This window comes from Neophocaena asiaeorientalis, unplaced genomic scaffold (assembly GCF_003031525.2).
Source record: "Neophocaena asiaeorientalis asiaeorientalis breed wild unplaced genomic scaffold, Neophocaena_asiaeorientalis_V1.1 scaffold276, whole genome shotgun sequence".
In the NCBI taxonomy this organism is placed as follows: domain Eukaryota; kingdom Metazoa; phylum Chordata; class Mammalia; order Artiodactyla; family Phocoenidae; genus Neophocaena; species Neophocaena asiaeorientalis.
The window spans coordinates 717,031-740,598 of record NW_020173725.1 but is presented as its reverse complement, the minus strand read 5'-3'; the positions used below and the strand labels follow the sequence as shown (position 1 = coordinate 740,598).

Genomic DNA, 23,568 nt, shown 5'->3' with positions numbered 1-23,568 from the left:
ATTGGGGACAGGCCTAAAATGCAGAGTTGAGCCTTCCTCTTTGACTAGAGGAGTTGCAGCCCTAAGAGAATTGGGCATGTCCTGATTGGCCTCCCCCCTTTCCCTTTCTGTCCTTCTCTTTTTGGCATAGTTGTAGGAAATGTGGGTGAATAACGCCTCAGATTTCTGGCTAGGTGACAAGAAGAGGGGAGCCCCAGGCAACCAAAAAATACTTGGATGATTTCAGAGTGGGACGAGCTCAGGAAACTTCTAGGTTTATTCCTGAGCTGTACATCTATGGATCAGAGTCATAACTGCCTGTATACTATGAGAACTGAACTGTGGCCTAAACCACCACCCAAGTCTCAGACTAGTCACTGTATGGTGCACATGCAGGACAGATCCAGATAGCCCTGCAAAGGATTTGAAAACTGAACTGGTATTGGAACCACAGCTCACAGAAGGTTTGTTGGAACTTGCAGCCTGAACCTAACCATTGTCTCCTAAAACAAACATCAACATTCTCTGTAGAATATAAACAAAACCGAGTGTCTTATAACATAATAGTCAAAATGTGTAGGATATATTTCAAAATTAATTGGCATATAAAGAACCAGGAAAATCTCAAGTTGTATGGACCATGAGAATCAACAGCCATCAGTGCTGAGATGACATAGATGTTGGAATTATTCACAAAGCTGTTAAAGTAGTTATTATAAAAATGCTCTAACAACTAAGGGCAAAACACAAACAATGAAAAGGAATGGAGAAATAGAAAGTCTCAGCCAACATATACAGTTGTCCATCAGTATCTGCAGGGGTTTGGTTCCAGGACCCCCAGAGGACACCAAAAGCCCCAGAATTTCAAGTAAGTTCCTTATATTAAATGACATAGTATTCTTATACAACCTATGCATATCCTGTACTTTATTATTATTTTTAAAATTAATAAACTTATTTTATTTTTGGCTGCATTGGGTCTTTGTTGCTGCACGTGGGCTTTCTTTAGTTGCGGCAAGCAGGGGCTACTCTCCATTGCGGTGCATGTGCTTCTCATTGAGGTGGCTTCTCGTTGCGGAGCATGGACTCTAGGTGTGTGGGCTTCAGTAGTTGTGGCACACGGGCTCAGTAGTTGTGGCTCATGGGCTCTAGAGCGCAGGCTCAATGGTTGTGGCACACAGGCTTAGTTGTTCTGTGGCGTATGGGATCCTCCCAGGCCAGGGCTCGAACCCATGTGCCCTGCATTGGCAGGCGGATTCCCAACCACTGAGCCACCAGGGAAGCCCCACATCCTGTACTTTAAATAATCTGTAGATTACTTATAATACCCAATACAATGTAAATGCTCCGTAAATAGTTACTGGAGTGCAGCAAATTCAAGTTTTTCTTTTTATCACTTTCTAGAAGTTTTTTTCCGAAATATTTTTGATCAGTGGTTGGTTTAATCTGTGGTTGCAGAACCTGTGGATAAGGAGGGCCAGCTAATTAAAAAACTCTGGGGAAAAAAAAACCCTCAATGGGGCTTCCCTGGTGGCGCAGTGGTTGAGAGTCCGCCTGCCGATGCAGGGGACACGGGTTCGTGCCCCGGTCCAGGAAGATCCCACATGCCACGGAGCGGTTAGGCCCGTGAGCCATGGCCGCTGAGCCTGCGCGTCTGGGGCCTGTGCTCCGCAACAGGAGAGGCCACAACAGTGAGAGACCCGCGTACCACAAAAAAAAGCCAAACAAACCCTCAATGGACTCAATAATGGAAGTAGTGTGAAAGGAAAGAGTAGTGAACTTGAAGATTAATCAATAAAATTTTCTAGTTTGAATGGAGAGAAAAATAGTTTGAGGAGAAAAAACTTCACAGAGTCTCAGATACCTGTATGACAATATCAGAAGGTCTAACTCGTGTGTAATCTGCATCTCAAAAGGAAAAGGGAAGGAATGAAGCTGAGAAAAACGAAACTAAAGAAATCATCACTGGGAGCTTTCCAAAGTTGGCAAAAGACATAAATATAACATGTTTAAGAAGCCCAACGAACCCTAAGCGTGATAAACCCAGAGAATTCCAAGCTCAGATATACTCCATATCAAAAATCATAACTTGACTCTTCCTAGTTAAAAATCATAACACCTCATAAGCCTAGTTACATGGCTCTCACCACTCCTAACCTGTTAAAATAGATATAACCTAGGAAAGAAAAAACTATCTTAATCTTTTTATCTTATATCAGTACCTAGAACACTCAATAAATATTTGTGCAATGAATGAATACATTTTAATGTAACTGTCTCTAACATCTTTATATCCTTAGTTAAAGGTAGCACAGGACTCCTCCCACTAAGCGAGAACAAACCTGCCTTTCTATTGTGATATACTTCATGAAACCCTGGGAATTTCAGCCTATTCATGTTACTGATTTTTTTGTGTGTGTCTAATATCAGAAGGGTAAATGTAGTGGATTTTGGCCATATCGTCGAACAAGAAGGAAATTAGGTGTTGATGTTGGGAAAAAGTTTCACATCTTGGCCAACACGACATTTTTAATTGGTGAGTTCAGGAATGCGGTCTCTGCAGGCTTGGCACACCCTTGCTGTGGCACAGTTGAACATCCTTTACATAACAAAGCCTGCCTTCTCTCCATCTCCAAGTATTCTGGGACTTGTGAAAAAGTATCTTTGGAAGCTTACTGAAGTTGGACAATGAAACATGTGACTGTAATTAAACATGATGGTCCTTTAAAATTCTTAACTTTTCAGAGCCTGAAGGTGATTGAGACAAAGCATCAGGAAATGTGACAATTTTGACAAAATTTCACATGATATAAATTTAGAGAATGGTTTTTCTTACTGCTTTTTCTGAAAACAAAACCCTTTTTTTAATGTCTTCTACTACGGGAAATTCTAAGCTCAGAAAACACAGATTTTTTCACTTTATTTTAAATGTAGATAGTTTTTTCTTCTCTTGTTTGTTTTTAACCATGTATGAACTTCAGTCATTTTAGTGAATTACCAGGAGATTTTGCAATCAGACATAGTCCTGATGACTTGGTCTTAAATATATCACACTTTAACTATTAGAGAATGATATTTCAACAGTTTTCTTCAGAATGTGCAGGGTCATTTTTGTTTATTGTTACCACACCCAAGTTAGATTCATTCTTTATTGTTATTCTTTCCCACACCACACCCTTGGCTGTTGCTGTTTACAGCTAGTATAGGACTTTCCTAGGTCATTATACTTGAGTTCTTTTTTGAGCTTTGTATCCAACCGATCCATAATTTTACTGTGTTCCATATATCTGAATTTTGCCAGAATTTGGTTGATAGAACTATAACCAGCATTTTTTGTTTTGGTTTTTAAGTATAAACATTTATTGAGTACTTACAATGTAGTGGGCTCATTTGTTTCTATTTCTCAAAAACTGTCAAAAACCAAGAGACACAAATGTTTTTAAGCTCAGCAATTTAAGTAGCTTGTTTTTATCGCAAAAACATGGAAAAATATTTATTTTTAAACTTGTGATTTTTCTGAATAAACTATATATTCTTTATACAAAAGGTGATAAATTCATAAGTCTTTAATGTCACTGAGAGTAAGAATTGAATATCACTTTTGTTCTGAAATGCCTATCTTCCATCCTATCATACGAAAGTTTTATGTATGTTTTGTTTTATTTATGATTTATCCAATCTCATTTCACACATGGTTTGAGGTAAACTTGCTTGCGTGTCCCCCCCGCCCACGCACACCCAGTCTCTCATATATACACACAAAAATATACAAAGTGTGACTTTTTAAAAAATAATCGAGGATATTTATTAGTTGAAAAAGCCAAGAGCAAGATTTGCAGCAGGTAGTTATATAATAGGATCCTGTATAACTGCTTGATGTGGACTACCGATTTCACTCTCTGTTGGCAATGTAGATAGTAGCCAAAGCAAAGGAAACATGATCAGTTATAATATTTAGAATCTCTTGAGATAAAAATAATCTAGTTATTCATATGGTTGTGGTTCATTCTTATGCTGGAAATGGAGAGATGTTTAGCAGCTCCTTATGAAGGAGACACAGTGGGTGATAAAGTGTGCACCAAAATCCCTGCCAACATCATTATAGTAGGTAAAATAATGTTTCACATATCTGTCTCTTACCCAGTCTTTCACTGGGTAGACTTAAAATATAATATTGACAGTGCAATTCAGAAAAAATCATTCTGTGTGATACCAAAGTCATTCTGTGTAATTCAGTCTAAGTGCTATACTCAACCATGTGAGTATTTAGTTGAATGGTAATATTTGGACTTTCCAAAGAAATAAATATATTGCATGACTTTCTGGAAGTTCCGTATATGTATTTTTACTCAAAAATGGGTTTGGATAAAGATTGGGCAGCAGAGACTTTGTTGTGGCCATTTAAGCTCAGATATATATATATATATCTGATATTGATTATTGAGATATATATATATATATATATATAAGATCAAAGCCTAGAGTGGAATTAAAGTAGTCTTATAGACATGAATTTCCTTTGTGGGTTTTACGTATGAATAGATGACAACCCCATCCCATCAGCCATACACCTTTACATGGAGATCTGTGGAGTGTCAGGTGTCTATGAATTAACCTGCATTTTTCAGGAAGAAAATACACTTTAAGCCTTCTACTTCATGTAACATACACCCTATCCTCAATCTGCCGCACCCACATGACTTCAGAATTTAGTAACAATGATCTGTCTGTAGTTGGTAAATATTGGATTATGATTTTTATAGTCGGTACATAATTTGGTGTTCCTCATTACTTGTTTTCCTTATAAATAATAGTTGTTTAGTATTTTATTGCCCTAATGTTTCATAACTTCTAAATAGAGTAGATTGACAGATCGGACGTATCCTTCAGAACATGTCATCTTCAAGTAATAGACAACCAGACAGAACAAGTAGCTTAAATAGGACTTTCAGAGGAGAGTAACTCTGGAAGTTCTCAGCAGTGAAGGAAAGGTAAGAAATAGTTCTTGTAGTGATGAAAGAATTTTACATTTGGCTTTGGTCGGTCATGGTGCTGGTCTGCCTAGTAATATTTGGCATGGAGGAGAGGCAGATAATCAGGTTTATCCAGGACATGGGCCTCAGATGAGTGTGGCAAAGGAGAGACAGGCACTGGCAGAGGGTTTTGGTGAGGGTGAAGGCAAACAAAGCTAATGGAGAAATGGGGAGGTGTTGATTATTGAAATGGAGGCCTTAGTGAGGGCAGGGAAGTGTTCCTTTGGGAGTGTTGGAGTGAGTTGGAAGGTGAGATAGTTGGAGAGTAAGATGTAGGAATTATTGATTTGGAGGTGCTAGGGTGTGGTAAAGTCAAATTCAGGGTGAGATTGTGGATTGTGTGGCTGAAGGGAGTGAGAGAAAGTACTGTGGAGATCTTGATGGCAAGGTCCTCAGAGGTCAGATGGATTGTTTGCTTCAGGCATGTGGACCCTACCTCAATACCTCTTAGTGGTTTGCCTCCTGCTCATATTCTTCAGATCTTGGAAAACAATAACTAATACCTTCTTTGTAAGAAAATTGAAAAAAACTGTCCTACCTTTGCTTATGGTTCTCAAGCCTTTGCTTCCACCCCAGATATCTATTCAGTTCCATTCTCTATTTTCACATGGTACATACACATTTTTTTTTTTTGCGGTACACGGGCCTCTCACTGTTGTGGCCTCTCCCATTGCGGAGCACAGGCTCCGGACGCGCAGGCTCAGTGGCCATGGCTCACGGGCCCAGCCGCTCCGCGGCATGTGGGATCTTCCCGGACCGGGGCACAAACCCGTGTCCCCTGCATCGGCGGGCGGACTCTCAACCACTGTGCCACCGGGGAAGCCCGATAGTAGTTTTTGTATTTATGGTCTTGGTTTCTTTAGACCCATTTATACCATTGAGACCTTTGGCATTTTTTAGCTGGTCTGCTTAGTAAGTGAAAAATAGGTTATACTAACAGTGTGGTGAATTATATGCTGATGAATTATAGTCTAATGGTTCTGTGGATGAATATGCTTTCCTAGAGTTTGTCTGCTTCTGCCAGTATGTATTTCTTCATTCTCCCAAATAAAGGTGTTTTAGTGGTGCAGTATTCATGATTCTGTATTTGTTTTTGTCTCCATCATTACAGGTTCATGTCAGGGCTGGCCTTTTTCATGGTACCGAACTCCTGTGTAAAACCGTCGTAAGCTCAGAGATATCAGGGAAAAACGATCATATTTGGAATGAACCACTGGAATTTGATATCAATACTTGTGACCTGCCACGAATGGCTCGATTATGTTTCGCTGTTTATGCAGTTTTGGATAAAGTGAAAACGAAGAAATCAACTAAAGCTATTAATCCCTCTAAATATCAGACCATCAGGAAATCTGGAAAAGTGGTAATTATATACTAACTTCTGAAAAGTTTTTATAATGGACTAATAATAACATAATGGAATAATTTAAAAACTTTGAAATAATAGAGTAATATAAATGAAATTATGTCATATAACTTTTGTCCCTAAGAACTGATTTCTAAAAAAGACAGTAAGTCTCCATTTTATGTCCTTGTCATTTTTCTTTTGGCAACTTTATTTTAGTATATGTCATACTGTAAGTGTTCTATTATAAATGTAATCCTTTTTAGAAAATAGTTTAAAAAGAATGAAGAGATTTAAAATATTACAGGTCCACAGTCCTTTAACTGAAGTTTCAGGTGCCAGATATGTTTGAGAATTCAAAATTTTATGCATTTTAGAAAGATCATAGATCACTCAACACACCTTGTAGGGTCTGGGACACAACTCTGTAATCAAACACATCAAGTTTCTAGCAGTGAAATATACGAATATTCTCACTAAATGAGACAAATGAAGGCTGTCATTTAGCTTCATGTTATTTCTGGTCATGTTTTACTGTTAAATGAATTATGAACAAACCTTTAGTTGTCAGAGTTTCTTGGACTTTGAAATTGTGGATAAAGGATGGTGAATGTGTTCTTATGTTCTCATCTTCCATTTCATATTTTTATTCAAGTCTTTTTAATTTTCTTCTTTATGGAACGTTTCTTTTTGGAGGATGGAGACATGAATTTTATGCATTTTAAAAAGTGTGGTGACTATATTTATCTACATGAATTTGTATCCTTTTATTCTTAGCATGAGAATATAAGCCTTTCCTCTGGTTATTATCATATAGTTTTTTTAAAAATGAATTTTATTGTCTAAAAAGTCACATAAGAGTTATTTCCTTAGTTTTTTTTCTCCACTGATAGAGAATTTTACTCAGAGTGTTCAAGTATTTATAGTTTTTTCATAGACTGCGACCAGATTAATTAGTCTGAGTGCCTACATAAAAGTCCTATTAGCTTGGTGCCTCCTTTTTAGAAATATAAATAAATTCTACAATACCTAGAGACATTGCCTTCTGCTAAATTAAGATTTATATAGGCTGAAAGATCTTAAAACATATAATCTAACATATCACACATATTTTCTTGAATCATTAAAAATTCCTCATCATTTGCAATGGCTGCACAATAAATATTCTACGTTTTGGATACTGTATTTTATTCTGAGACATTAATTGGCTTTTAGGATTTTCTTTAACCATTATAAAGATGTTGAACATCTTTCCATGTACATCTTGTTTTTATATTGGATGGTTTTGGAGGAAATCATCTAGAAAGCTAGAAACTTCTAAAACTAACATTATTGAAGCAAAGGGTATGTGCGTGTTCACACCTTAAAGTTTATTCTTAGTATATTTACGCAATGGTATCTTTTCAACAGGATTATCCTGTAGCCTGGGTAAATACGATGGTTTTTGACTTTAAAGGACAGTTGAGATCTGGAGATATAATATTACACAGCTGGTCTTCATTTCCTGGTAAGATTTACATCCTAATCCTTAGTGTTAAAGAATAATTTTTGGCATGTGGACTAGTTAACATTTTTTTATGACTCTCCAGTTAAGAAACCATATTTTTATTGTTTATTCTAAAACAGATTTCCCAAGATTATTTTAATATACTTAAAAGTGATTTGTATCTGAATATATTTATTTTGATAACTGTTTTCTCACTTCAAATGTTTTATTGTTACAGGTTTTTGAGACATTCTTCTAAGGAACAATGTCTTCTTTATAACAATCTCTGTGGTTCCTAGTTGTACTGAATTTCTCCTTCTGCACTAGAAGGAACATTCTAACATGGGAAGGATAGTAAAGACACTTCCTCTTTAGTTGGCGTTATCTTGAAATTTGAGCTAAGAGGAACACCTTCCATAAGCCTATATTTCTCAAATACTACTCAGAGTATCCCTGTGAGGTAGATGGCTTTGTCCCATTTTATAGATGAGAAAAGTGAAGTTCAGCCGTAAGTCAGTCTTACATAATCGGTTCTTCAAACCTAGGATTTGTGCAAAAGATTGCTTGACTCTTTCCATTGTTCCTACTGCTTTCCCAAATGTGGGAAATTTTCAGTGTTATCTTTGCATTATAATAGGGTTTTTTTTTTGGTCTTCATAGTTGGTTAATATATATAGTAAAATTGTGCCCTTACTTGCATTTAAAAATTATTTTGTGGGTGACAAACATTTAAAAATGTTCTATTTTAGTAGCTGCTACCTGAGAAATTGCTTTTGGATAATCAGTTATCCATGAACATATTTATAAACTGCTCATATCCTAGCATTTTATTTGTGCATATTCTTTTATTCCTACCCTTTCCTGCATATACCTCCAATAATTTTCACTAATCACATTATTCCCCAAATATAGGAGAGCAGTGTGCTCTTCTTAAGAGGAACTGTAGTTTCACAGTTAGAGTAAAAATTATTCATTTCAGCAGTAAACTTTTTTGAAAATCTTAATTTAGACTCACACATGTTCTCCAAGATCAGTAAGCAACTTAACTGATATTTTTAGAAAAATTGACAATTTTTTGCAATTAACTTGGCATATCATGGACCTGAATTTATCTCTAACAAAATGTTAGAGATGTTTGTTCTGCATGTTTGGTTCTAGAATTCACATTTATCCTAGTACGAGCAAGCCAGAAACACAGGAACTACAAATACTCTAATTTCTAGCGTACCTAGGTCATCATTAGAAGGTTTATAATCACATTTATTGGTTGCTTTTGTATTTCCAGAATTCTTCATGTATATAGAAGAAAATACAAATATAAATTTCTACGTTTCTCCCTATTCTTAAATAAAATAGCATATTCTGTGCAGTGTTCTGTTCTCCATATGTTTGGGGCAGATAATACTAAATTGGTACACTTGACTTTAGATAGGTTGCATTTGATAGGACTAATAAATATAATGCTACTAGATAGCACAAATATAGGATATTAATTTGCTGAGAAATCAGCTTCAGAAGTGTATAAATTATGAGAATTCCTTCAGTCCAGGTCAAAATGGAATCCGTGAGATGTGAGAGTATTAAACAAGATAAGCAAAGGGTTGATTAAGGAGCTGAAACTTGTAAATATTGGATGGGTCAAAAAAGTGCCTTCGGTTTTTTAAGTAAAAATAAAAGATACATTTTTCATTTTCACCAAGAACTTTATTGAACAACATATTCACCTTTTTGTTCCACCACCTTCTGCCATTTTCCAGGCAACTTCATAATTCCATCTTCCCCAAACTTTTTATCTTTTTGAGAAAAGAACTGTTCCAGGTGCCTTTTACAGTCTTCCGGGGAATTGAAATTTTTTCCATTAAGAGAATTTTGTAAAGACCAAAATCAATGGAAATCCAAAGGTGCAATATTTGGCGAATACAGCCGGATGAATCAGAACTTTCCAGCCAAGCTATAACAGTTTTTGCCTGGTCATCAAAGAAACATGCAGTCTTGTATTATCCTAATGGAAGATTATGCGTTTTAGATCAGTCTGTTGACTAATTCCAGACGCTTTTTGTCGAGTGCCGCTTTCACTTGGTCTAATTGAGAGCAGTACTTGTTGGAATTAATTGTTTTGTTTTCCGGAAGGAGCTCATGATGGATGACTCCCTTCCAGTCCCACCATATGCACAACATCACCTTCTTTGGATGAAGACCGGTCTTTGGTGTGGTTGGTGGTGGTTCATTTCGCTTGCCCCGCGATTTGTCCCATTCCACATTGTCGTACAGCATCCACTTTTCATTTCCCGTCACAATTTCTCTTAAAAACGGAATGCTTTCATTACGTTTCAGTAGAGAATTGCATGCGGAAATATGGTTAAGAAGGTTTTTTTTTTGCTTAACTTACGTGCAACCCAAACATCAGAGCAATTCACATAACCAAGCTGGTGCAAATGATTTTCAGCACTTGATTTGGATATTTTGAATATGTCGTCTCTCTCTCGTGTGGTATAACGCTGATTGTTCTCAATTGATGTCTCGATATAATAGCTATCAACTTCAACTGTTCCACCAGACCGCGGAGCATTGTCCAGCGAGAAATCTCCGACACGAAAGTTAGCAAACCCCTTTTGACACATTCGAACAGTCAATAGCACCTTCTCCATACACTGCACAAATCTTTTTGTGTTTCAGTTGCGTTTTTACCTTTCTTGAAATAATAAAGCATAATATGCCGAAAATGTTGCTTTTTTCCTTCCATCTTCAGTATTAAAATGTCTACACAAAAATTCACCAATTTTGATGTCTTTTTTTAAATGCACGCTGATATGACAGCTGTCACATACAGTCTAACAAAATTGTTTCGAATGAAGTTAAAGACAACTAAGTGCTATTAGAGCCATCTAACGGAAAAAACTGAGCGAACCTTTTGGACCACCCTGTACTTTGTAAAGATTTTCTAGCTTTGGGAGATAATTCTCAGTGTGCATACCACCTGGACATTAGGCCTGGACAGAATGTACTTTTATCTTTTATTTCCTTAGCAAGTACAAAAGGACAACTGTGCAAAAAATCAGTTATAAGAAGAGGGAAATTAGTTTGCAGAGGGGAGACTTTAGTTTGTACTGCTAACTCTTGTTTTCTCAGAGTTTAATGTCTCTTCAACAGTTTACTTCTCTGTGAAATGAGAAAATTATATGAGCTCTAGGGTTTAAGATAACATTGAAATTCTGATTCACATGCCCAGTCTGTGAATGGAACATATTTAGGGTGGTAGAGAAGAGGAAGGAGTGCCTTGAAGAATGTCACAGTTGGTGAGGTTAAAGAAGTACCACTTGGATGGAATGTTTGAGAAACTACCAGAGAAGGTGTTTAACTACATCAGCAGTTATGAGATCATAGAGGAACATTACCAACATTAGGTTTGTCAAAAGGAATGTTATTAATGACTGTCAAAATATCAGTTTGGGTACTGTGATGACCATGGAAATCAGAACATATGTGATTAAGAAATTGATATATAGTGATGAAATAATAAAAATTCCTATGGACCACCTAATTTTGAGGGGACGAGAGCAGTTCCAATTTTTTTTTTTTGTAGATTGAGAATACTTGAACACATTTGAAGAAAGAGGTGAGGTAGCCATTAATTTCTGTTAACTTTTTCATTTTAAAGATGTATATAAACTCATCCAAATTTTGTGCCAAGCATTAAGAAAATTAGAGGCTTACTGATACTGTCTGCCAAACTTCCTTAGGTGACACACTTTTAAAGTAATGGATTGAAATCCATTAAAGTTTTGTTTTAGTTTCAAAAACATTTCCTAAGAATCAAAATTATTTGCATGTTTTAGATGAACTTGAAGAAATGTTGAATCCAATGGGAACTGTTCAAACAAATCCATATACTGAAAATGCAACAGCTTTGCACATCAGATTCCCAGAGAATAAAAAACAACCTTATTACTATCCTCCCTTTGATAAGGTAAGCTAATTATTTAAAGGTCCACTGTGTATGAAATAATTGGATTTTTAGTTCTCGGCTCTATATGTTTATCATTTACGTGGTATATGTCTTTCTCTTTCAAGACATCAAATACATTTACATCTTGGTTCAGTGGAAAGACCACTGAGCAGGAAGCCAACTGTATTTAGTACTGGCTTTATCACTGACCAAGTGAGACATGGCCCCTCTGGAGTTCAGATTCCTCATTTATAAAATGAGGAAATCATAATTGTTCTCTGAGGTCCTTTTCAATTACAGGGGCTATAAATGCATTCATATGTAACTCTAATAAACATGTGAAACGTGCCCAGCATGTTGGTCCAGATTAAAGACAATCACTACTGTGTTAGAGTTGGTATTCAAAGAACAGATTATTTATGTTGAAAATATAATAAGACTTCCTAAGGTGCTCTTATTTTTGTAGAATCTATAGCAAGGGCTTCTATTTCTTAACACATTTCCTTAGTCTACAAGCTGCATATTTTGGGGATATGGAGAGTGTCTGGTGGGGGTTGAAAACTGGGCTGTGATCATTTATATGTTAAGAGAGCTGAGCTGTCATATGTTGTACCTTCAGGTTTGGCCTCTTTGTTTCAGGTATGATTGATGCTGATTTTCGTGAGGAAATCTTTGAGCAAATTCTCACATAATAAACAGGAATTTTATTTGATTTACTTAATCCATGTGAGACCAAGCTGCCTTTAAAAATTGGTATTATACTAAAATTTCAACTAATCTACCTATACACTTAATTGTATTTAACATTCAGCACTATCAGACCTATACAGAGTAGATTTTAAATATAGTATGTAAATTAAATTAACGTAACTCAGATGTTTCTTTACTTTCAATTTAGTTGAATTTTATCCACATTAGAAGTAATTTTTCATTTCATTTTTTAAAAATGTTCTTCCGATCAGTAATATACAACAAAATTAAAATTTGTGATTATTACAATAGTAGAAATCTCACATGTCAAGAGCCATATACCTTGTGTTACACAGAGTAGAAGAAGGTACATTTTGATGCATCCATTACATTTCTGCTATGGCTTTATTTCTTAGAATAGGAATTTATCCATAAACTATAGCTACTTGTGATACAGTTAAAAGTCCAAGCTCTGACTTTTTTTGTGTTCAATTATGGTATGTGTTCAGCAGTCATTTATAGTTTCTTTTGGATCAAATGAGGTGCTTTTTGAAGTGTTTTTACAAATATAACATCTTGGGCAAATTTAAGTATTTTTAGTCTAATATTTCAAGATAAGTCCAGTTTCTTTAAAATGTTCTGTTTCAGCATTGTTGTCAACAGAGTCATCTACAACTGGCCACTAAACTTTCCTTTTGCCTTTCTGATCCCTTGGAGAGTCTGTCTTTGAAGATCTACTTGGGATGGAGATTTTAGTCTTTAAATATGTATAATATATTTATATTTATTGGTTTTCTTTTAATTGTACAATTTTATATATGATCATTAAAAATATAATGCAGATATAAAAAGTGAAAGTTCCTTGTATTTTTATTTAATGTTTTTTGCTGTACTTGTATACACTTTGCTTTTCAAATCAACTTTTATGGTTATTGCTTAATTTTATTAAATATAATCTCATTTTATCACATAACAACCTTATGAAATAGGATGGAAATTACCAGTACATTTTACACATAAGGATTCAATTAAATTATTTGTGGAGAATTAGTCAACTCAGTAACTGGACATGGATCTTCAGATTTTTTTACCTGCTGAGTCTTCCCAGTAGACTAGTGGGTTCCCCATCTTTTCAAGAATCAGAGCCTCTTTTGAACTTAATGAATTTAAAAAATATTTTTAGGTTCTCCCTTGACATTACTTCTACTTTTGATATGTTAATTCAGAAGAAAACATGACAAATGACAAAAACTTATTCTTTGTTTTGTAACTCTTACATAACTTTGCATTTTCTTAACCAGAAAATATTTACCTATATTAAAATTCTGTTCACATATACAAGCCACTGCTTATTTTATCTATAGACAATCCTAGTGTACCCTGGGAGTTAACAGTCCTTTATAGTAATACCATTGCTTCCTGGTTGTCAAGAGTTTGAAGACTGGGAATCACTGCATAATACTATTTTGCATTTAAAATTCATGCTTACGTTATAAACCATAGAAATGCCAGATCATATGTAGCTCCTTATAGTGTATGTACAAGTGTAGTAATTTACACTTAAAATTTTATGAATACAAGAGCCAAATTTTAATTTTCTTAATTTTTTTAAACAGATTATTGAAAAGGCAGCTGAGATTGCAAGCAGTGATAGTGCTAATGTATCAGTAAGTATCAAGGTTTTAAAATAGCCCTTATTACAAAGTTGTGTTCATTATTAGTTACCTTCATGTCATACAGGAGACCATACTCATAAGCAAGAACAGTCTGAGTGTGCGTGAGTATGAACATGCTAATATTTTGTTAAATGGCAGCTGTTTGTGGTTGGTCTGTGTTCAGGTGGTAAGCCCTTTTCTGATACAAGCACAGGTTCAGCAGGTAGTCTGTAAGGGATGCTATGACACTTCATAGATTAACAATACCATCTTTTAAAATATTATTCAGTTGAATGAGGAGGCTGTAATTTTCTTTATTTCTCTGATATAACAGAGCAGGTATATTCAAGGCAGGTTTCACAATGCTGGGGACCCAGGTTTCTTGCATCTTGGCGCTCTTCCATGTTAATATGTAGTTTTTGTCTCATGTAATATCGGTGCTTCAGCTTCCTACATTACTACTTTCCAGCCCACAGGAACAGGAAAAGCAAGACTAGAGGCCGTACCCATTCTTTTTGAGGATATCATTAATATGCTTCATTTCTGCTCACGTCTCATTAGCCATAACTTAGTCATATGGCCATACCTAACTATAAGTGAGGCTTGTAAATGTAGTCGTTAGCCGGGCAGTCCTGGGCTTGGCTAAGAGTAAGAGATTGTAGTTAATAAAGTAAAAGGGGAGAATGCATATTGAGAGACAAATAGCAGTCTCTGCTACATACATCATTCCCATAGTTTCTGCCCAAAGACTACAAAATAGATTACTTTGTTTATTTAGTTTACAATATATATAATATTTCTACCATCTATATATATATATATTTTTAATTATTTATTTATTTATTTTTGGCTGCGTTGTGTCTTCGTTGCTGTGCGAGGGCTTTCTCTAGTTGCGGCGAGCGGGGGCCACTCTTCATCGCGGTGCACGGGCCTCTCGCTGTCATGGCCTCTCTTGTTGCAGAGCACAAGCTCCAGATGCACAGGCTCAGTAGTTGTGGCTCACGGGCCCAGTTGCTCCGCGGCATGTGGGATCCTCCCAGACCAGGGCTTGAACCCGTGTCCCCTGCATTAGCAGGCAGACTCTCAGCCACTGCGCCATCAGGGAAGCCCCCATCTATATTTTTTAATTTAATTTTTTGACGTTCACTTTAAGACTTTGCTGAGTTTTCATCTGTTTTTTTCTTTTCATGTCGCCAGTTTATAACTTTCGAGTGACTTTAGTAATGCCATTCTGTATAGAATGGTAATTAGATAGAAGCCAGGAGGCAAATGGAGATAATGTATATCCTTTTGTTATTTGCACAGAATGAAAGCACTATTTAATGTTGGTTAGTTGGAGAAACATCTGGCCCAGGCTGTCTCCTTTTTTTGTTTGCTTCCCTTTTATTCTTTTCTTTTTTTTTCTTTTTGCGGTACGTGGGCCTCTCACTGTCGTGGCCTCTCCCGTTGCGGAGCGCAGGCTCAGCGGCCATGGCTCACGGGCCTAGCCGCTCCGTGGCATGTGGGATCCTCCCGGACCGGGGCACGAACCCGTGTTCCCTGCTTCGGCAGGCAGACTCTCAACCACTGCGCCACCAGGGAAGCCCTTGTTTTCTTTTTTAATTGAAGTATAGTTGATTTACAGCGTTTCAGGTGTACAGCAAACTTATTAGGTTTCATATATATTTATATATATTTTTTCACATTCTTTTCCATTATAGATTATTACAAGATATTGAATATAGCTTCATGTGCTATACACGGGAAACTATATTCAGTAGTTTGAATATAGTTGATTATCTATTTTATATATAGTAGTGTGTATCTATAATCCCAAACTCCTAGTTTATCCCCTCCACCTTACCCCTTTGGTAACTGTATGTTTGTTTCCTATGTCTCTTTCTATTTCTATTTTGTAGATAAGTTCATTTGTATGTTCACTTAGTATGATAATCTCTAAGTTCATCCATGTTGCTGCAAATGGCATTATTTCATTTTTTAAAAAATCTGTTGAAGTATAGTTGATTTACAATGTTGGGTTAATATCTACTGTACAGCAAACTGATTCAGTTATACATATATATACACATATTCTTTTCCATTATGGTTTATCACAGGATATTGAATGTAGTTCCCTGTGTTATACAATAGGAATTATTTCTTTCTTTTATGACTAATATTCCATTGTGGCGCGTGTGTGTGTGTGTGTGTGTGTGTGTGTGTGTGTACATGCAAATACCACATCTTTATCCGTTCGTCTATCATTGGACATTTAGTTTGCTTCCATGTTTCGGCTTTTGTAAATAGTGCTGCTATGAACATTGGTGTGCATGGATATTTTCAAATTAGAGTTTTCATCTTTTCCGGATATATGCTCAGGGGTGGAATGGTTGGATCATATGGCCACTCTATTTTTAGTTTTTTAAGGAAACTCTATACTGTTTTCCATTGTGGCTGCACCAGTTTACATTCCCACCAATAGTGTAGTAAGGTTCCCTTTTCTGTACACCCTTTCCAGCATTTATTAATTGTAGACTTTTTGTTGATGACCATTCTGACTGGTGTGAGGTAGTACCTCATTGTTGTTTTGATTTGCATTTCTCTAATAATTAGAGATGTTGATCATCTTTTCTTGTACCTGTTTCCATCTGTACGTTTTCTTTGGAGAAATGTCTATTTAGGTGTTCTGCCCATCTTTCTATTGGGTTGTTTGTTTTTGATATTGAGCTGTATAAGCTGTTTGTATATTTTGGAAATTAATCCGTTTTTGCTTGCATCGTTTGAAAATGTTTTCTCCCATTCTGTAGGTTGTCTTTTCGTTTTGTTTATGGTTTCCTTTGTGGAAAAGCTTTTAAGTTTAACTGTGTCCCATTTGTTTATTTTTGCTTTTGTTTCAGTTACTCTAGGAGACAGATCCAAAAAAATATTGCTCTGATTCATGTCAGAGTGTTTTGCCTGCGTTTTCCACTAGGATTTTTATAGTACCATTTTGAGTTTATTTTTGTATGTGATGTTAGAGAATGTTCTGATTTAATTCTTTTACATGTAGCTGTCCAGTTTTCCCAGTGCAACTTATTGAAGAGACTGTCATCTCCATTGTGTACTCTTGCCTTCTTTGTTGTAGATTAATTGGCCATAAGTGTGTGGATTTATTCCTGAGCTTTCTGTTCGGTTCCATTGATCTATGTGTCTGTTTTTGTGCCAGTACCATGCTGTTTTGATTACTGTAGCTTTATAGCATAGTCTGAAGTCAGGGAGCGTGATTGCTCCAGTCCATTCTTCTTTCTCAAGAATTGTTTTGGCTATTCTGCAGGCTGTCTTCTGCTTTACCATTAGAGTTCTCAAAAATTTCAGTAGCCTTTCATTGCAAGTTATCTGCTACTACAAATACTTTAAGAGTACAGTTGACCCTTGAACAACACAGGTTTGAACTGTGTGGGTCCTCTTAAACACAGATTTTTTTTCATTAAATAGGTACTGCAGTACCACATGATCTGCAGTTTGATTGAATTCATGGATGCAGAACCTTGGGTACAGAGTATCAACTGTAAAATTATACATAGGTTTTCGACTGTGCAGGTGGTCTGCATCCCTAATCCCCATGTTGTTCAAGGGTCAAGCGTGGTAGCTCTCTTTAATGAAATAAGTTTATTATAAGTATACACTTACTAGCTTGTCTGACAATTACTGAAACATATAATTACAGTTTAAGAAATAACACTTATATAGGCCTATCTTCATTCTCATGCCTATTTTTAGTTACCTTTTATTAGTCTTAATATTGCTCCTTGAACATCAGAAGTGTAAATTAATTTTTATTATTTCTGCTGTGATCTACTGCTACCTTACCTAAATCAGAGAGTTCCCTCCTTACTGACGATGCAATATTCTTGCCTGGATTTTTTTTTTTTTTTAAATAATCCCATGTTCAAGATCTTTGTGGTATGTGGGATCTTTTTTAGCTGCGGCATGCGGGATCTTTAGTTGTGACATGTGGGATCTTGTAGTTGCTGCATGTGAGATCTTTAGTTGTGGCACGCAAACTCTTAGTTGCGGCATGTGGGATCTAGTTCTCTGAGCAGGGATCAAACCCAGTCCCCCTGCATTGGGAGTGTGGAGTCTTAGCCACTGGATCACCAGGGAAGTCCCTCTTGCCCAGGTTTGACGTACACTTTTTTTGGTGGGTACATTAATAAATTGTGTGAAACCAAAAATGAAAGTTTTAAAAATAACTGCCACTTACCGTTCTTGCCCAGAGATAACTATACAGTTTAGCTTTGTGTGTAAATATCTATATATTTTAAAAATATATGAGATCTTTATATATGTAGTTTCGTCCTTTTTCATGTAACGCATTTTATGGATCTTGTCATGTCTGTATGAAGAGCTCTACTGCTCTCTTTATAAAGCCTTGTTTCTATTTCATGACATTAATTATTGGTGGCCATTAGTTATTAAATATTCATACCTCTACTGATGGATGTTTTGCTTATTTCTAATTATTTTCCACTGAAGCTGTGTTGCAATGAATACTTTGTACATCTTTATATACATGTCTGTATTTTGTATGATGGATTCCTAGAAATGAAATTATAGATTGAAAGGTATGTCCCTTTTTAATAAGAATTCTGCCAAATTGTATACCCTAAAAGAGTTAAAATTTACGACACACCCATACTGTGAACATAAAAATGGTGTCACATTATTTTAACTTGCATTCTTTTCTTATTAGTCAGGTTGGAGTTCGTTTCTTTTTTCTTTTTAAAATTTTATTTATCTTTTAAAAGATTTCTGTTAATTCCTTTTTCATGGCTATAATGTCACCTTAGTTCTCTCTGAGGAATTAAATAATCTTGTTTTTGAAGTGGTCTTGCTTCTGCTTTTGACATCTATCTATCTTCATATGGGTTTTTCTCAATATTTGGTGATTCTTAGTTTAGCTCTTTTGTACTTGTGACTCCCTGGTTATTTGCTTATTCACTGTAATCTGTGTTCAATATCTGTAAGACTTAGGGTAGACTGTGCTGACAGTGGGTCTCCTGTATGAAGATTTCCATACCTTCTGAGATCAGGTGGATCCTTATGACTCAGTACCCATGCTCCTCACCTCAGTCTAGGGCTGATCCCATTGCTGTTTCAGCTCAGCATAAACAGAGCAAGGGGCATGCCTGACCAAAGCAGCTGCTCCGTATGCAGATCCTGGGATAACTCCCCTGACGATCCCCCCCTGCCCCCCCCACCGGCCTCCTCTCATCCCTTGTATCCTCTGATTCTGAGCCGGAATGCCTCCTGGAACTGTGTGTTTCACTACTGCTTGAGTCTCAGCACATCTGATCCCTGATCCTATCTACTTTCTCTCATTAAAGGATTCCTATGTTACACATTTTCCCTTGTATCCTAGAACTGTTACTGATTTATATTTTTATATTTATATATTTATTTATTTATTTGGCTGTGTTAGGTCTTAGTTGCAGCCCACGGATCTTCGTTGCAGCATGCGAGATCTTTTGTTGTGGTGCGGGCTTCTCTTTAGTTGTGGTGTGCGGGCTCAGCAGTTGCAGCATGCAGGCTTAGTTGCCCCGTGGCATGTGGGGTCTTAGTTCCCCGACCAGAGATCGAAACCACGTCCCCTGCATTGGAAGGTGGATTCTTAACCACTGGACCACCAGGGAAGTCCCACTGATTAGTATTTTTAAATACTTAAGGCACTTCATGGTCTTTTGAATGAAAGGAATGAAGAGAACTAAGTTCTCATTCCACTGTTTAATCCACTTTCATGTATATGCCAAGAGCATGTTACATTCCTTAATAAGATCATGGTAAGTTGACTTGTTGAATTGTGTGTGTGTGTACATTTATAGGTATATATATATTAAACATGTATACGTATAATATGTACACACATACAATTTATTTTTGAATTTACCAACACCTTACTAAGGAACTTAAACCTGCTCTTGGAATTAAAAGAAATTTTTTTTAATTGTGGTAAAGTACACATAAAATTTACTGTCTGAATCATTTTCAAGTGTACAGTTCACACGTGTTAAGTATATTCACAATATACTTAAAACATTGTTATGCAATTGATATCCAGAACTTTTTAATCTTGCAAAATTGAAACTCTGTATCCATTAAACAACTCCCCATTTTCCCTTCCCCTCAGACCGTGACATCCACTGTTCTACTTTCTGTCTCTATGAATTTGACCATTCTAGAAACCTCATATAAATGTAATCATACACTATTTTATCTTCCTGTGACTGGCTTATTTCACTTAGTGTAATGTCTTTAAGGTTCATCCATGTTATAGCATGTCAAAATTTCCTTCCTTTTTAAGGCTGAATAATATTCCATTGCGTGTATGTACCAGATTATGTTTATCCATTCATTCATCAATGGACCCTTGGTTCGTGTCCACATTTTAGCCATTGTGAATAACGCTGCTATGAACATGAGTGTACAATATATTTTTGAGATGTTGCTTTCGATTCTTTTGGGTATATACCCAGAAGTAGAATTGCTGGATCATATGGTAATTCTATTTTTCATTTTTTGAGGAACTGCCAGTGTTTTCCACAGTGGCTGTACCATTTTACATTCCCACCAACTGCAAAAGGATTCCAGTTTTTCCATATCCTTCCCACCACTTCTGTTCTTTTGATGGTGTTAAGCCTAATAGGTGTTGGCAATTTTTTTTTTTTTTTTTTTTTTGTCTGCATCAAGTCTTAGTTGCGGCATACGGGATCTTTGTTGCTGTGCACGGGCTTCTCTCTAGTTGTGACATTGAGGCTCCAGGACACGTGGGCTCTGTAGTTGTGGCATGAGGGTTCCAGAGCCCATGGGCTCTGTAATTTGTGGCACGCATGCTCTCTAGTTGAGGCTCATGGGCTTAGTTGCCCCCATGGCATGTTGGATCTTAGTTCCCTGACCAGGGATCGAACCTGCATCCCCTGCATTGTAAGGTAGATTCTTTATCACTGGACCAGCAGGGAAGTCCCAGTGTTGGCATTTTTTTAAACAGGTGGTTGCCAAGGATCGTGGGTCTGTAGAATAGAAAAAAATGTGACCTTTGTGAATTATGATTATTGAATTGACAGCTTTTGATCTTCCTATCCAGTGGTTCTCAACCTGAGGCTGTTTTGCCTTCAGTGGGGCATTTGGCATTGTCTCAAAATTTTCTTAGTTATCTCAAGTCATGGGAGGTTGTTTCTGGCACGTAGTGAGTAGAGTTCAGGGGCTGCTAAACTGTCTACCATGTACAGGACCATCCTCCTACAACAAGATAGCATGGGGGCTGAGAAACCAAATCTTAATGGCTGGCTTTTGTTAATGAAGATGATGACTCAGCCTTTAGTTCAGAGGTTCTGGGGATCTACCTAGAATGTTTTCTTAGTAGAATGATTTGGGGTCTTTACAGTCTTCAATTTTAGGGAAGGAAAGAGCAAACATTTTTTAAAAAAATTCAAACTCACTGAAAACTTGGGAGAAGAGTACAAAGAATTCCCATACAACTTTCATCCAGCTTCCCCAACGGTTAACATTTTACCACATTTGTTTTATTGTTCAGGATTACTTGTTGCATTTCTTTAACATGTGTCTTTAGTTTTCTTCATTCTAGAATAGTTCCTCAGTCTTTCCTTATCTTTAACGACTCTGATGTTTTTTAAGAATACAAGCCGGTTACTTTGTAGAATGTCACTCAGTTTGGATTTGCCTAATGTTTTGTCATGATCAGATTCCAGCTACGCATTTTTAGCATAAATAGATTGAAGTGGTAGTTTGTTCTTACTGCATTTCACTCAAAGGCAAACAATGTCAACCTGTCCTATTACTATTGACGTTAATTATTACATCACTTGGTTAGGATAGTGTCTACTAGGTTTTTCTACTGTAAAGTTAATAAGTAAGTAGTTTGTGGGCATATTTTGAGACTAAGTAAACATACTGTTTCACATCTAACTTTCACCCACTTGTTTTAATATTAATATATCTTGCCTGAACCAGTATTATTACAGTGGTTTGCTGTGCTGATTTTCAAATTTATTTTCCTTTTGGATTTGTTAGTTGACATACCATAGGGTCGAGGTTTTTCTTCTCCCCCATTTATTTACTTACTTAAAAAAATTATTGGATTTGTGATTCGTTTTATTTAATGACTTATAATTAGTAACTGTCATTAATTTTGATGTTCAGATTTTACCTAGATTGGGCCAGTGGCAACCCATTCATGTTCCGTCTTGAGTCTTTTTGGCATGTCTTTATCATTCTTTGAGCGTTTCCTTCTTTCTGGTACAACAAAGTGTTCCAAGGCTCATCTGGTATTTTCTCTACCCTAGCTTTGGATTCAGTCATTTTTCCCAGAAGATCTGATTCCTTTTACTTGTTAAAAGTATTTAGAATCCAAGTTCTGGGCACTGGGTATGCTCATTACCCTTGGCATGCAATTGCATCTAGGCCTTTTCCTGAAACAGAACTAGGTAGTATGTGTTTGCCTGCATACTATTTGAGCATATATAAGCACAGAGATATATTTCTTTGTCTGTTAAAAACTATGAGTTCTTATCAATGTCTCCAATTTGGATTCACCACCACAGGATTTTTTTCTAGCCTCTGCCTTAACATATTTTAAATTACCTTTTCTGACAGTGAGAAGTCTGGATTCCTATGAACCTTAGCATATTTACTTATTTGCTCAATCCTCTGTAATCAATCTCCCAATCATATAAACATCTTCTCAGTCTCTTTCCCACCAGCCCTGACTACATGGGCTGTCTCATCCCCAGTTGTGTGTTGGTCAGTCTGGCCAACACATAGTTAATTCCATCCTTGACAAGCACATGACTAACACGCTGTTTTGAGTTTCTAGCCCCTCTGAATATGACGGATGAGTTTTCCAGGCCCACCACCCCAGTAAGGAATGGGAAAGAGCCATAGTCTTTTTTTTCATTTGCCTATGGCAAGATATATATGTTGTGTTTTATTTTGGTTAGTAATCACTATTATATCATAATGTGTATATAATTACGAAAAATCTAAACAAAAACAAAGCAGAGAATATAGGTGTTAACTTTCATTGCTTTTTATTTTAATGCAAGCATTTTAACATGTGTGTAAGTTCATCAGTTGCACTACAGTGTAATTTTTCATTGCTGATTGTTTTGAGTTTTGTAAAAGGATGTAAGATTCTGTGGGTTTTTTTGGCTTACTGCCACATTTCTGGTAGTTGTTTGTTTTTACTTTGGCTTTATCCAGTGCTGTACTTTTCATAGCTCAGTAAACAATCACACTACAATTATACAGCTAACCCCCTGCTCTTCCCTCTTCATTTATTCCTAGGTCTTCAGGATATTTACTTACAGTAGGTCTGTAGCGTCTAATTTTGATCCATGAAATTACAGTAGTCTGCTAGGTTTTGCGCTATTTAACCTAACAGCAGTCTGCCTTTCTCCGGC

General features: G+C 36.4%; 1 protein-coding gene across 4 annotated transcripts in view; it reads left to right on the top strand.

Moving 5' to 3' along the window:
• PIK3CB (phosphatidylinositol-4,5-bisphosphate 3-kinase catalytic subunit beta) overlaps positions 1-23,568 on the top strand; it is a 180,484-nt gene that overhangs the window by 108,924 nt on the left and 47,992 nt on the right. For all 4 annotated transcript variants that reach the window (XM_024750733.1, XM_024750731.1, XM_024750732.1 and 1 more), the window contains 4 exons: positions 6,124-6,375; positions 7,768-7,864; positions 11,680-11,810; positions 14,096-14,146. In XM_024750733.1, coding sequence (XP_024606501.1) covers positions 6,124-6,375; positions 7,768-7,864; positions 11,680-11,810; positions 14,096-14,146 — 531 coding nt within the window. The remainder of the gene's footprint in view (positions 1-6,123; positions 6,376-7,767; positions 7,865-11,679; positions 11,811-14,095; positions 14,147-23,568) is intronic.